Below are 16045 nucleotides of genomic sequence, written 5' to 3' on the forward strand. Positions count from 1 at the left end.
TTTTTTCCCCCCCCCCCCCTCCTTTTTAGGCGAAAAAGGCTCACATTTGGGTAAGAAGACTCTAATACATAAGTTTCCTGTATAACGAGTAGCATTTGTAATAATGGTAAAAGATAAGCTTTTTCCCTAGCCCCAAACCTTGAAGCAAAAAAAGGGCGCCCCAATCCTAGACATGCATAGCTAGTGTCACCTGTAGAATTCTAAATTTTAGATTGCTTTCCTAGCCATTGCTCTATAATAAATTATGAATGATTTCAAAGCAAGCACAATGAAGAATTATGTCCAAACTAGTTTTCCCATCTTCATAAAATTCTTGATTTTACTAATTCCCATCAAAATATATTCAAGATGAACATTTTCTGCCAGGCTTCCACAATGTGGTATTCTTCATAACATTGTCAGAAATCACTAATTTTATAAAGTCTGACTTACCCACCAAAGTCAACTATCATTAATCATCTCAAAAGAAAAATGAAAATGATAATATCTACAAAAGAAAAGGCATAAACTCATAAATCCAACTAAAACATCTCAAGAGTATTCAAACTTTAGTCAAGTAATATAGATAATTGATCTGAAAAAACTTAATCTTTCAATGCTCATAAAGAATTAAGAACTTGTTTGGAACAACATATGAAATTACCCTTTGAGTGGATACAGAGCGTTTATCTTTTGTGCCAGCAAACCCAAAGGACCTTGGCTGCCAAATGAGATATTGTGGAAAAATTATCAACTTCAAGCCCATACATCAAGAAATGAAACAACTTAGGAGACAACACTGAAAATAAAAGAGCAGAAGACTATTCAAGAGCACATATGATAGGAAATCAATAGGTTGTAACAAGATTTTGCTTCAACGTGTAATCAGTCATACCAAGAATAAGCAATCAAACACAACTACCAGACAGCACTATTTTCACATAAACATATTAGTTGGCACTTTTATTAAGAATGAAGACGACTGAATAAATGTGACATACCTGAATGCCAAGCATCTTCCCAAGGAGCCCAAGAGCCTCTTGTGTATCTTTGTTCTCTTTGTAAAGATGAAACCTACAGATTACAATCCTTATTAGTTGTTTCGGACACTTAACTACCTGAGCATGGGATTGACCAAAAAGAGGAGGCACTATGAGCTTTAGGAAGAAAGATATCTAAAGAAAATCAACTAGTTATCATAAAAGTATACAGAAGAACAAATATCATCATTTGCAGATGATAAGTTTGCAGGATAAGTACATATAGATATGGATTTGCTAGAAGCGTGTACGTAGGGTGAATGCTATTAGTTCAGAAGTAGCATATAAAACAAGATGAAGAGCAAGAAAACAAAAAATTTAATTACACAAGAATAAGAACAATAACTTAAAATCTGACTGCTTTCTTCTGCATAGATCACTAAACCCTACAGCCTCCCCTTTCAATTGTATCTTCACGCCTGATTGAACTACATGGAGAGCATGATCCACTTACTCCACATTTAGCATAGACAAGGATGAAGTAATAATACCATTCACATCTTCAACATGTGTAGTGGTATGTCCTCTCTCCCTATATCCCATCAGTGCATGCCTCTCCAAAACAGTAATAAAAGATCAAAATACAGGCATCCGGGCCTCATATTCCTTTAAGCACAAAAGGTGCCTTAAGAGTCTTTCTCAATATGTCATAATTATTTTTTTTAACACATAATTTTCATATAATTATTCTACACATCATTATCCGTTAAGATCAAAAGACAGATATCTTTTCTTTTAAACTTATTCTCTCATGCTACCTAATTATCCAGTTCCCATGCGGTATTTTGTGATCTCACAAAGTGGGGATGGGACAATTTTTGTCAATAAATCTCAGAGTTACTAAGTACTAAACAATTCACTTTTCTAGCAGTTGAAAGTCATTGAACAATTAATAGCAAAGCTATTATGAGCAATAAAAAATAAAAGAAAATAGATAAAGGAGACATCACCTGAGAAACTTGCCAATGTTTTCTGGCCAATTATCTGAGCCCCTAGAATCATATGGTTTATCACCTCGTTCTTTTCTTTTCTTGGAGTTCCTTCTGCTACCACTATGACTTCCTGAATTCAATCGCACGCGAACCGACTTTGATACGGAATCTGGCCCATCAATTGTGTCAGTGACAAAGAGTTTCAGTCTCTCCTTGAAGAAGTTATGAACAGCCTGAAAACCAATCAAGTTTCCATGAACAGTAAGGACTACTATGTAAAACCTAATGCATACTACTATTCAGCAGAATTTGTTCAGGCTACCGCTCGATGGGACTTATCAGAGCACGGAGAAAGAAGAATAAACTCGTCATGGTTGTTAACTCCTGAAGCAATTTGATTTATGAAATCTTTCAACTTCTCCGCATCAGATTCACCAGCAAGAGCTCTAAAAGATTCTATGGTAGGGGAGTAATCCTTATCCAGTAGATCAACTAGGCTGTCTTTTTTTTCCTCTGCAATCTAACAGATCATATTACGAGTTAGTATGAGTGCAAAATATTCCAGTTTAAAGAAAATAGACCAAACTGATCCTATAATAACTAAGATGTAGCTGCATACCTCTGATGGAGCCTCCAGCGAGGTTAAATGGACAACATTTCCATCCAAATCCACTTCATTTACAATAAAATCCGAATATCTAAAAATGAATGAATAAGATAAAGGCTTATGCTCTTTTCTCAAAGCACCGACATAAAGCTCTACCATAGTAACTTAATAGAAAGATGTAAGATGCAACAAATTGTAGTTGTAATCATAACTGCTTACATGAAATCCTTGTACTTTATTTCCCCCTAATTACTCCACTATTTAGTAGTTATGGGTTAACCGGTCACACTAAGCGCATAAATCATAAGTACATCCTGAATAATAATTAATAAATTCATTAATCATGGATGACGAATGACGGAGATATGTGAAGCTTTGCTATTACCAATTTTCTCAAACTTCCTTAAGCAAATGCATATACAACTTAGCTACATTAACCGTCTAAATAGCTCTAACTCAATTATTATTTTTCTTTTGTATGCAAAGCAAAAGGCCACGCCACAAAGTACCATGATTGGAATTATGTGATCACATTCTTCAAAATAAAATTTTGGCAATAGTATGCAACATTTAGGCATGATACCGATAATGCTATCCAAAAACCTCTGTTACTTGATTCCAGTAGGAGTGTTAAAATAAAAAAAGATGATTCTTGTAATCAAATGTTGCAGGCCATCCTTGGTTATGCGATCAAAATATGTTGAAGGTTCTTACGTGTGTTAATGGAAAAGAAGATCTCTCTCTCCCACCTCCCCTAGAGCTCAGTTTCTTACTCCATTCTCACTAATTCTTCCACTATAAGCATAATCTTGATGTTGGGGTTAGAAATTCAACTGCTCACCTCTATATTCTCCACTTGCTTTCAGAAGACCTGGTATGTTTAAACATAACTATATAACATTTTCCGTTTCCACTAACACATTCGCATATTAGAGAAAGACAAAAATACTCTACTGTATAATTAGCATTGTTGTCATATTTTAAACCATTATGTTTAGTATGGTTTCAATTTCAGCAGATCAGATTATTGCTTGCATTTCTTTTACCATTCACTTCTTTGCCCAATTGAGGTTCCAGCTTGACATCGTATCAAATGCTAAATACTTGCCAATATATCATGTATTTCTTTTAAAACTAACTACATAATGAAGTTCTGTAGAGCTACTTGTCTGGGCTGCCTTGCAATAGCTTAAAGTAAGTTGGTCAAAGGTGCATGGGCAGTTGATGCAAGGTAACTATTGCATCAAATATAAACAACATTCTTTTCCTTATTCAAATATATACTTATGCTTCAGTGGTCAGCAGTTTTTGGAATTCTGACAACACCTCAGTCCCCGAAAGCTACTCAATAAACCAAAAAACAACCACAAATGGCAATGGAGATAATTTTCCCCGTTAAACTGCATGAACGCCCACAATTAGATCAGGCAAATACTTCCAAAATTATTAGCGGCACAAAAACCCAAGTCAAAGATACCAATACCCAATAATAAGCATGCCCCAAATTCCTCTATACAGAATAACCCGACATGAAATGTGAGACTAAAATGCATGTACACGGTAAACACGCAACATGTGTAGAGCGAAAATACCTCTGCTTGAGAATACCACGGAAGCCTGGGAGATGAGAAATGTAGCAGACAATCCCAACATCGGATTCTTCAACGGAAGTCATGTTTCCCTCCGAACGGCACGAGAAGGGTTTTACAGAGGCGAAGAGGTTGGCATAGGGTTTTAGTTCGATTCGGTTAATCCTTTTCAGTGAGAGCGTCAATTGCCTTGTCAACATTTAGAGCCATGTGCGGATTTCTCTGCAGCGCCAATTTTTATATTATATTTTAGATAAATAAATGAAAAATTAATAAAAAAAATATCTTCTATATATCCCAACTACCATAATTTTTTAAAAAAATTACAAAAAATATTTATATAAATTAAATCGTCTAATTTCTGTAGAGTAAAAAGTATCTAAAAATATGTATATAAAATAATAAGTTAATATAAATAAAAATTGATAAAATTAGATAATACATAAATTGAAGAGATAAAAAAAATATATTAGAAAAAACTATCAGACGATAGTTATAAAAGAAATGATAAGTGCAGGAACTCTTTACCGGCTACAATCAAATGCGGTTACCATGGAGTGTGCTTTAAAAGTGGATATTCGCAAGGCCTACGATACAGTAGAATGGAATTTTTTGGAAGCTATGTTGAAATTCTTTGGATTTCCAATGATATCCATGAAATGGATTGAGGAGTGTGTCACCACTACGTCATTCTCGATGGAGATGAACGGAAAGCCGCATGATTTTTTCGCAGGTGCTCGGGGCCTTCGACAGGGCGATCCACTCTCGCCATACCTATTTGTACTTGTGATGGAGGTGATGCACTTGGTATTCTTACAGATGATCGACTAGGACGGGGGTTTTACCTTCTCGTATTTTTCATCTGAGGTTCGCTGATGATCTCTTATTGTTCTGTCGTGCTGACATTGACTCCATTAGAGTATTTAAAGACGGATTGGATCGGTTTGGGATGTGGTCAGGACTACGACTTAATGTGGAGAATATTCATCTTATTATCTCCCAACTTGCACAAGAGCTAAAAGAGCAGATGTTAGTGGTGCTTGATTTCAAGAGGGGCTTCTACCGATGAGGTACTTAGGTCTTCCCTTGATCTCTTCTATACTGTCTATTTCTGATTGCCAATTTACTGAAAATAATCGATGAACGTATTGCTGGTTGGGAGGGCTTGACACTCTCATATGCGGGGATGGTACAAATTATTAAATTTGTACTCACAGCTCTGAGTGTTTACTGGGCTTCGGCATTCATACTACCAAAAGGGGTTATTAATAACATTGAGAAGCGCCTGCGGACTTTCTTATGGAAAGGAACGGGGAGGAGTGGTTACGCCAAAGTGGCGTGGATGGAGGTTTGTAAACCACTAGTTGAGGGAGGACAAGGACTGAGGGATATTAGCACAATGAACCGTGCTCTCATATGCACAAAATTATGTGATGTCATCCGGTGTGATAGGACTTCCATTTGAGTTGATTAGCTATACCAGGGATGACTACGTGATGCTTCAATATGGACTATCCCTGATTATAGAGGCTCGTGGGGTTGGAAGAAAGTGGTCCGGCTGCGAACGTGGCTGCGATCAATGGTGGAATACCATATTGAAGATGGAGGTGACTTTTATCTCTGGAAGTACCTATGGCATCATCTCGGTCCTTTTATGGAGAGATTCCCGAGGGAGCCGATCACCCTTGGTCTTCATGAATCCATCAGACTTAGCTCTGTCATCCAGGGAGGTCAGTGGCAGTGACCTCTCATTACTCACATAGAGTACTTGGAGATTACTCACACGCTTCCACCGATTCATGGAGATAATGATCGAATTATTTGGAGATTTGCCGGTGGAATTCCTACGATCCAGGCTCTATATCGATTATTTGATCCACTAGGCCCGAAAGTAGGTTGGGCTTCACTACTTTCGGGCTTTTTAAAGATACCTCGTCACATGTTTATCTTATAGCTTGCTATATTGGAGAAACTACCTACGACGGACAAACCATGGTTATCCCACTTAGGTAGATGTGTATTATGTGATGAGGATGAGGTGGAGACACATACACATATTCTTCCGATGTCGATACAATAGCCAATGCCTTCATGCTATTAGACGATTGTATGCTTTACGTGGCCTAATAGAGATTGGAGGACAGATGTCAAGTGGACTGCAAGGAAGTGGAGGGGTAAACATATCATCAATGTGGCCTATCGCACATTATTGGGTGCGTGTATCTACCATATATGGAGAGAGAGAAATCTTAGGCGATTCGAGCATACTGAGCGGAACCCGAATATTGTAGCTAGCTTAATTGTGGAGGATGTTAGACAGCGTATGCTTTGTATTACCTTAGCTAGCTCTGTTAGCACACATGCACTTTATAGATTGTGACATATCCTTGGCCTGTCGAGGAAAACACTACTTAATTCATTATTGTTGTAATATATTTTTTCTATTTATGAAAATTACATTTATCAAAAAAAAAAAAAATTAATACGTGCAGAGTTAAAAATAATTAATTAATTTAAAGTTATTAAAAATAAATGATGGATAAATAGGAACCAACATGACACACAGTATTTGCGAACATATAATTAAATCGATATGATATTGATTTTAAAAATAAAAATTAATATTGATTAAAAGTAAATCTAGTGATTAACGTGAGTAAAAGTATGGGATAAATATAATAATATATTGAAGGTTGAAACATGATATGGAGCATTTGAAATAATTAAATAATTATATCGGTATAAATCTTTTATAATCCTATACTATTATAAAGCGAACGAGTCTTATCTATACTTCTATACTATATAAGAAAAAAACTCCATTCTCACTCACAGGTAACGGTTACTTACACTGCTACACCAATTTTTTAAATTACCAAAAAATGTCCTTATATACTTTCAACCACCCCTACTCAAATTCTTTTTCTCATCTATATGATTTATATTATCTATACATACTAATATGAAAAAATTTCACTCACATTATTATTATTTTTTTTGTGTAGATAATATTTTTAAATTAGTTTTATTTTATTTATTTACTTATTTAATTATTAAATGTGATGTGTTGGTTTATAATCTTATTCTTATTTATAATAAATTTTAAAGCGTCAACAATTATTTATTATATCCACGCAGAGACAACGTGTCATGACAGCTAGTAAATACAAAAAGGTGGGTCTCATACCACTTATACCAAAATACTCTGTGTTGACAACCACTAAAGGAACAACTCTTACATAAAGGTCAATATCTAGGGCAGGAAACTATAATATTTTTTTTTCTCTAAAAAATGACTAATTTGAGAATTTATTAAATTTAAGAGACTAAAATAAAAAAATACATTCAAATTCAATTGTTTTGACCTCCAAAAAATAAAAAATAAACATATTTTCATCGAAAAATGGTTGGAGGGACCATTCGAGACTAAAACTATAACAACGTGAAAGAGTAAATTTAAGGGATTAATATAATAATTCTAAACGCAAACTTAAACAACCAACTATTATAATATTTATTATTTAAATAAGTACGCGATATATTTACGGTACAACATATGTAATTGCGTATTATTAATACCAAATTAAAAGTACAACTTTGCAAATACATATATAATATTTAATTTTAACCACAATTTAATTAAAGATAATATATAATTTTGAGAAAATAAAATTTATAATTATCACGGTAACACATTTATTTAAATTCAAACATAATATAAAAATATAAAATATAATTAAATTATTACGTGATTAAAGATGCACCGATCCAGCGGTTCATTTTATGTTGATTGAGCGTGATGCGATGCAATGTACACTAATAAAAGCTGATTGATGGTGAATAGAGATGGCAATTCCCCTCGAAAAATTAGTGCCCCGACCCGAATCCAGCCCGTTTGAGTTTGGGGATAGAATTTGGTGTGTTCGGAGTGGGTTCAACGGGGCGGGTTTGGAATGGCATTTGGCGGGTCCAGGACCCATTCCGTCCCAAGTTTTATATATATTTTATTATTTATTATTAATAAATTTATAATATTATATGTAAATTCTTAAACAATTTTTGCATATATCCAACTCTATATAAGAAATACAAAACATAAACTCGATGAAAAAATTAATAATTTAGATAAACGTATACTTTGTTTTATACAATTCATTGTAGATTGTAAAATAATATTATTTAATGAGAAAATTAATAATTTATATGAATGTATACTTTGTATTATATAGTTCATTTTAGAGTGAAAACTATGTTAATGTATTTAAATTTAAACTAATATTACTAATTAAAAAAATAATTTTTAATTGGATCACGAGTTTATTTAAGTCTAATTAAATAATTAATTTAAAATATTTAACTATAAATAATAGTAGTTAACTAAAATAACACTACAATTATTTGTAGTTAAAAGAAAAGACTTAAAAGTCAAAATTCAAAATTTCTCTGCACCTAGGGCGGGGCAGGATGAGGTGTGAGGCGGGGCGGGATGGGCCTCGGGTCCGATTAGACTCGCCCCGTTGCCATCGCTAATGGTTACTCAATTAACAAAGAGTGTAAATACAAACAAATTTATATAATTTGTAATGAATTTGTGAAAGGCAAAATATATTATTGTTGTAACATATCTACTATATATAAAGTGAGAGCACTGTTTTAGTATGTTACTTAATTTTGATATGTCAATTTTTATTTTTTTAATATTTAATTAATTTATTTTTCTTTTCTCAACTTTCTATTTTTCTCAATCTTCTTAACTTTTCATTTTCTCTTTTCTCAACTTCCACATCTCTTTTTCTTCTCTCATTTCTTTATTATTTTCTCATTTTTATACATTTTAATATTTCATTAATCTAATCAGCATATTTTTAAAATAATAATATTTTTTTTAAAAAAATAAATTAATTGTGCAAACACATACGAGTTTCGGTTAGCGTGGAAGTCGTATGTAGTATGTAGTTGGGTGAAAATGGGCGTAGGTTGTATAAATAACTGGTCCCATTGCTCTGCATGCATTCACGTGCTCTTGCTACCTTATTGCCGTTAAATTACAGCACCGTCGCCATCACCCCCTCCCGCCCGCTGCATATATTTGACATTGGATTCGAAATGCTCTCACTCCCCTTCTGACCTTATTATGATATATATATCCCATTGTCACTGCACACCCCACGTGTGTCTATGACACGTGCCATCCAACCTCCAATCACCGTCAACACCTAGTCCTGTCCGTGTCCACTCATTGGACTCTAGCTAGCTAGTGTCCCTCCCCAATGTCATTTTTCCTCACAAGAAAGAAAAAAGAAAAACAAAAGACAATCGATCTTAGGCGCATGCCCATCTCTTTATTACTGTCCTGCGATACAAGACAAACTGCTCTGATGAGTGAGAGAGAGAGAGAGAGTTTTTTGTTGCTTTTCTGTTAATTTGTATCTCTTGATATATATTTTGTGTTTCTTTTTGCAAATTTAAGTTGATGATCAAGACAAAGGAAAAGGGTGGAGAATAGAAGAAGGTAAGAGAGAAAGAAAGAAAGAAAGAAAGAACCATGTTTGATGGTGTCCCGAGTGATCAGTTCCACCAATTCTTAGTTTCAAGAACTTCATCACTTCCCATTCCTCTGTCTTTCGCTGCTGCTGCTTATGATCCCTACGCTTCTCTCCACAGTCCAACGCTTCAGCAACAGCACCATCAACATCATCAAGAATCCCCCCACAAGAAGTTTATTCATGACGGGAAGCATGTGGAGAACCCCACTGCGGCCTTAATGATCTCCACTAGTTTAGGCCTTGAAAGAGAGAGATCCAGATCGATGGATCCCAGGCCCAGCAGCTGGTCCAATGATGAAGTTCTTGCGCTGCTCAGACTCAGATCCAGCATGGAAATGTGGTTCCCTGATTTCACTTGGGAACATGTTTCAAGGTGTTTTTAATTTTACTTTTAAACTCTACAAGCAAAAAGCCTTGGGTTTCAGTGCTGCTTCTAATGTTCTTTCTTAGCTAGGGAGACTTGTGATCAAAGTGAAGTAAGATTTATAGTATATATTATATGTCGTACTAGCTACTCAAAAAGTCGCAGTTACTTTTTGTAGAGTCTTGATTAGAGAGAGTTTCTTTCTGTGCTGCATTTTTCGTACTTTTTTTCTGCCAGATCTTTTCTTCAACAGGAAGTCATATGAATTTTGATGGAGTAGTTATGGATTTACTTGTTAATTGATGATGATCGTCCAGGAAACTTGTGGAGCTTGGTTTCAGGAGAAGCGCAGAACAGTGCAAGGAGAAATTTGATGAAGAAAGCAGGAACTTGAACAATGTAAGCTACAACAAGAACTACAGGATTTTCAGTGAACTTGATGAACTCTATCCTGCTGATGATCAACAAACAGCTCGGGTTTCAGCTGAAAGGATCAGTCAGAACATGGAGATTAATCCTGAGAAGGAGGATCAAGAGAAAGCTATAAACAAGAGTGCGGAAGCGAATTCAGAGAACGTGGGAGAAGCAGCAGCAGCTGCAGATCCGTGTGAAGAAGCGATGAGAAAACCAGAAAAATCAAGTAAGAAGAGGAAAAGGAGAGATAAATTTGAAATGTTCAAGGGTTTCTGTGAGAGTGTTGTGAGCAAGATGATGGCTAGACAAGAAGAGCTTCACAACAAGCTGATTGAGGACATTGTGAAGAGGGATGAGGAGAAGATCTCCAGAGAAGAAGCTTGGAAGAACCAAGAGATGGATAGGTTTAAAATGGAGATAGAGATGAGGGCAAAGGAGCAAGCCAGTTCTGGGGAGAGACAGGCAAGAATCATTGAGTTCTTGAAAAAATTCACATCTGATGAAGACCAACACTTGGCAAACAAGATTGAAGAGCTTATCAAGGTAAACTATAACATGCCATCCAATTCTTCCACTTCACTTGGTAAAATTCTCGAAACCCATCACTTCCAAACATCCCAAAGCAAAGCAGAACCATCCATCTCCTCATCAACCAAGATCCAAGCCCACCAAAACCCTAGTTCATTTCCTTCTCAAGACTACCCAATAACAGCCACTTATAAAACTAAAACCCCATCTCCTAATTCAAGCCCTACTTCAACTCCAGCCACAAAAGATTCAAAATCAAGAACCTCAACATCTGCAGTAACCACAGAAATTACCTCATTAGCAGCAAATTACGACACAGGCAAGAGATGGCCAAGAGAAGAAATCCAGGCTCTGATAAACCTGAGGTGCAAGCTGAGTAGCAACAGTAGTACTGATCATGATGACAGCAGCAGCAGCAGCAAGGAGGGTGCAATTGCAAAGGCGGCCCCTCTATGGGAAAGAATCTCACAAGGAATGTTGGAATTGGGGTACAAAAGGAGTGCTAAAAGATGCAAAGAGAAGTGGGAGAACATCAACAAATACTTCAGGAAAACCAAAGATAGCAACAAGAAGAGGTCTATTGACTCAAGAACATGCCCTTACTTCCATCAGCTCAGCTGTTTATACAGTGAAGGAACTCTTGTGGCACCGACGTCCACCACCCTGCCGGATCACTATAGCCCGGAAAAACACAGCCACCACACTTCACCTTAAACATATATTTCAAGTCTGCACATGAGATGATTTCCTTGGGGTTTTTGTTTAAGTTAAGTAGAAGAAAGCTGAATTAATGATGTATCTGATAGTGGAAGCTGGTTTTTGATGAAGTTAGCGCAGCGATGGATGGCGAATTCTGGGTTTCAGTAGTGTCAGTAGGTGATAAAAATCGGCAGAGAATGAGAGAGACTCGGAGCGGCCGGCCCCATCTGCTAATTTGTAACTCCAAGCATTTATTCGGGTACTGGATTCAGTTTTCTGTCATTATTTGTGTATTTAAATGGGGTTTCAGTCTGGTCAGTGCATGCATTTGCGGGATGCAAACACTAAATTAAAACAACATGCAATATATATTAATATATATTAATTGTCTAATTACTATTTATTGAGCTATTAAAAATAAGTTTTAAAAGTGTATATATTTGGAGGTAAAAATAATATGTTGACAATTTATTATATGAATGTTGTATTATTAATCATTGACATGTTTAAAAAAATGATGATTAATTAGTTGGTGCGAAACAAGTAATTTAATCACTTTCTGAATTTAATTGGAGGTATCAAATGGAAACTGATGTAGTCCTTAAATTGAAAGTTTTAATTTATGTTGTGTTCAATGATTATTAGTTATATTTAATTAGTGTTGTGTTAAGAACAATTAATATAATAATGTGCAAGTGAAAATAGTGATCCATGTCATTGTTGCATAAACACAAATTTCCAATATTTTACAAGTATTCCTATTTAAGAAAATTTTTCATTTTTCATTTGCATGTCTTTCTTTTGAATTTTCTGATATTACATTTTTTCTTTAAAGATTATTCATTAATAATGTCTTTATTTTTAAATTTCTTTTTCCTAGTCATGTTCAATTAATTTTTTACTAATTACTATTACTAAAAAAAATAATATAATTGAGAATATTCCACTATTAATTAACATTTCGCTACATATATTTTAAACTAGTTATTAATTTGTCACAAATTTATTTGCATTCTTCTTTTAAATTGGTATACACCACATTCTATAAAAAAAAAAAAAAAACTTTTTTGCTATGGATTTTTTAAGAAATTCATCATGATTTAAGATTTACACGAGTTTTTTGACGATCTTGTTGCAAATATTTTGTGACAAAACATAAATTCCATCACAAGTATTTGCAATTGGTAGTTGACTTGGTCAGAATACTCGACAATGTGATGAGCACTGAAATAAGTAAATTATAATGATTTTTGCAACAAAATTTGCGATGGATATAATGGTCGTCTATTATGACTATTTGGAACAATGTTTGTGATGGGCGACCATTGTAAAAAATCAAAATAACAAAATGAGATCTCGTGCTATTTCACCAAAACATAAGAGGCTTTTATGCAATTTACCCAAAATGTTAACTAATTTATTTTTTTAAAACATAATTTTGTTAATAGTTTATATTAAACTATTCATAAACAATTAATATTACTTATGGCGATATTGCGACCATAAAGTAAAAAAATCATTCGCGCCCAGATCTAATTTGTGATAGAATTTTCATATTCAAACATAACTTTTTATTAATTTTGCGATAGAATTTTTGTGGGTCATAACTCTTCAATAGTTCTGAAATTATTTAAATGAAAAGATAAATGCAGCAATGGAGCAATGATAATTAACTAAAAAGAAACAAGAAAACGCCTGATCTGATCTGGTGGTGAGGTCCCCTCATCCTCACTGTTATCAGCAGCATCTGAGGCCTCCGCTGGTGGATGTGATAGCAAAGAACAACTAAATAGAGCTGTATTGATTCACAACAGAGGCATCATCATCCGGCCGGTTGCTGACTTACATGTCTGAGTTTCTGCTGATCTTTGTCCAGGTGGCTCATGAAGAATCAATACAAATTTATGGGAGGCTGCAGTTGCATGAATGAAGCCAAAGCTAAGTTGTGATGAACTCATGCAAGTAAAGCAAGTGACAAGGGGTAGTCCCAAAACTTACCTCAAATGGGATTAATGAACTTCTGATATTGGAATCATGGTTTCCATCAATAGTGGACTTGCCGGAACGATACAGCTTCACTAGATAAGGATTCTCATTGTTTTCATCCATTGACGATGATCGTCTGTTTTTCTGCTTGGTGTCCTCTTTAGGTCGCTGTCTTGGTTCGCTATGTGATCTGGCTTTTGCTCTTGATGATTTCGTATTGATCATGTAATTCGGCGTGAAATGGGAGTCCGAGGTTGTGTGGTCCGGGCGCTGTGCTAGTAAATGGATGAAGGGATGCTTGTTTTCCGGGCAAGCAGAGTACTTTCTGGAATTTCTTCTTGCCATTTCTAATGAAAATTCCTCCAGTTGCCCATCGTAGGTTGTAGAGCTCGAATCAGTGAAGGACAATGTTGATGGACTGGGGCACATGTGTAGTTGGTATTCTCTATGCGAGACTGAAAAATGACCTGAATTGTATATTCTTGAACCATATTCCACTCTCTCATATGGTGAGCGATCTGCGTTTCCACTTCTGTTCCTTGAACCTCCACAGGTTGAAAACCTATTCCCAGTAGCAACCTGCATTAGAAGGAAATTAAGATACGAATGCATACCGATTGCTGAGGGTTAAAACCCCTGTGAAATGATAAATGCGCAAAAGACTTTTGGAGTTGTCTTTTCTTCAAGTAGAAGAATACAATGAGTACCTACACTAATTTCCTTTCGTAGTTGTGTATCAGAAGCTGATGATTCCCTGTAAGACTTTCTTCTTCCCACCATAACTGGTGGTTCCTCTGCCATTTGGATCCTTTGAATCCGGGCTCTAACTTGAATCGCCAAGACGGCCTGCATCGACCTTAAAACAATATTCATTCTTTTTCTTACCAAATGACCCCTAGCCAAGGCTTGCAGTTTGACTAACCCTCTCAGAGCACGCAACGCTTTCTTTGCCTGCATGTACATTCATTAGTTCATCCCTGAACTAATTCTTTTCTCATAACAAAGAAAGTTGAACTGAAACTTAAATGCAGAGGTTTGAGTGCATATCCATTTACCAAATAAGAACGATAGACTGCTTGGATTTTGGTAGCAGCTGCATGTGCACTTAAAGAAGTTGTGTAGTTTTGCCGATCAGTCTGGTATTCCAGTAAGGTTTGATTTGGTGTAAGGATTAAGTCAAGAGATCTACTACTTTGATGAGAAGTGACCACTTTCGTGCTGGTCGATCTTCTAAAACTCCATCTCCTCCTTACTTTAGGAGTATTCAACGGTGAAGTCACGGCCAACGTGCCCGACGTGCTAGTCTCTGGTGGTAGTGAAGGGCCTGTTTTCTTGGCCCCGTCTTCTCTTTTCCCCATCAAGAAGTTTCTGATCCATTTGCTTGCCTTACCCATGGGTTAACAGTTGACAACTAATGCAATTGCTTCAGACTAAACAACAAAATGGAAATAGAACAAACACCTAATGAAACAAATATATATATATGTATAGGGCTTTGGTGCAGGAATCTTAAGAGTAGTTGATTTCCTTCTTTGACTAAGCTTCCTTTTCTTTTCTAGAAATTTAACAATAACATAAGAAGGCCTGCAGTGCAGTGATTTCCCTTTGAGCTGCCATTTGCCGCATGTCTATTCTTCCGGCTGTGCCCAGTTTTGTTTGTTGAATGTGTTACTGGAGAAAGAAGGATTAATTGCAATATGTCCCTTTATGAAAACTAGTCCTTCCCATAAATATATAGAATATAAAATAAATATTGTTATGTTTTTTTCTATTTTTTATGAGTATTTTGTTCATAAGTATAGTTTGAATGATATAAAATATTAATTAAATTCACTAAAAAAATAAAAAAAAGGAGGAAAATGTAAGCACCCCTGTAGAGTGGTACATGAGCAAAAATCCCCCGTGAAAAAAATTAGGCACCTGTATTTTGTTCATAGGTATAGTTTGAATGATATTAGCTTACTTTGTATTTTAAATTTTCTCTTGTATCTTATTTTGCATCCACATCAATATAAGGATATTTTTCATTCACACTTTTATTAAAAGTCATCAAATTAGATGAAACTCCTACCCTGTAGGTGATTATGGAGTATGACCACGCGTATGATGGCGATTATTCTATGACTTTGACCTGAAATATTCAAAATTCATAATTTAATGATAAAACTTCAAACGATTATGGAAGAGCTACAAAGTGATTTACTAAACGTGCCATCCTTTCTTTTTTAGAATAATCTAATGGACCACAGTTCATAATGATCAAATTGCTTGGTTTTGATTATAATACAAGAAAGCAATATATTCCAATTAAAAACTTCAGATTTTGAAATGATAAAAATTTAAATTATATTTACTCAACAA

At 35.2% G+C, this 16045-nt stretch overlaps 3 protein-coding genes across 10 annotated transcripts in view; 1 reads left to right on the forward strand and 2 right to left on the reverse strand.

The window, feature by feature from the left end:
• The window catches only part of LOC105162422 (multisubstrate pseudouridine synthase 7), a 19634-nt gene extending 15270 nt beyond the window's left edge, over positions 1 to 4364 (reverse strand). For all 7 annotated transcript variants that reach the window (XM_020694029.1, XM_020694028.1, XM_020694026.1 and 4 more), the window contains exons 1-6: positions 4151 to 4364; positions 2571 to 2649; positions 2274 to 2471; positions 1970 to 2184; positions 981 to 1053; positions 644 to 700 (exon numbers count right to left, since the gene is read on the reverse strand). In XM_020694029.1, the coding sequence (XP_020549688.1) occupies positions 644 to 700; positions 981 to 1053; positions 1970 to 2184; positions 2274 to 2471; positions 2571 to 2649; positions 4151 to 4347 (819 nt within the window). In that variant the 5' untranslated portion in view covers positions 4348 to 4364. The remainder of the gene's footprint in view (positions 1 to 643; positions 701 to 980; positions 1054 to 1969; positions 2185 to 2273; positions 2472 to 2570; positions 2650 to 4150) is intronic.
• LOC105162423 (trihelix transcription factor GTL2) lies at positions 9194 to 11980 on the forward strand. Its single transcript, XM_011080428.2, has 2 exons — positions 9194 to 10066; positions 10375 to 11980. The coding sequence occupies exons 1-2, from the start codon at positions 9693 to 9695 to the stop codon at positions 11711 to 11713; spliced, it is 1713 nt and encodes a 570-aa protein (XP_011078730.1). The 5' UTR covers positions 9194 to 9692; the 3' UTR covers positions 11714 to 11980.
• LOC105162424 (protein IQ-DOMAIN 14-like) lies at positions 13300 to 15095 on the reverse strand. 2 transcript variants are annotated; one of them, XM_011080429.2, is made up of 4 exons: positions 14740 to 15095; positions 14396 to 14635; positions 13697 to 14263; positions 13300 to 13610 (listed from the first exon to the last, which is right to left on the reverse strand). In XM_011080429.2, the coding sequence occupies exons 1-4, from the start codon at positions 15076 to 15078 to the stop codon at positions 13590 to 13592; spliced, it is 1167 nt and encodes a 388-aa protein (XP_011078731.1). In that variant the 5' UTR covers positions 15079 to 15095; the 3' UTR covers positions 13300 to 13589. The 2 variants fall into 2 exon arrangements, with proteins under 2 accessions (XP_011078731.1, XP_020549707.1); XM_020694048.1 differs by having other exon boundaries at positions 13300 to 14263.

Source organism: Sesamum indicum, linkage group LG5 (genome assembly GCF_000512975.1).
Source record: "Sesamum indicum cultivar Zhongzhi No. 13 linkage group LG5, S_indicum_v1.0, whole genome shotgun sequence".
NCBI classification, from domain to species: Eukaryota; Viridiplantae; Streptophyta; class Magnoliopsida; order Lamiales; family Pedaliaceae; genus Sesamum; species Sesamum indicum.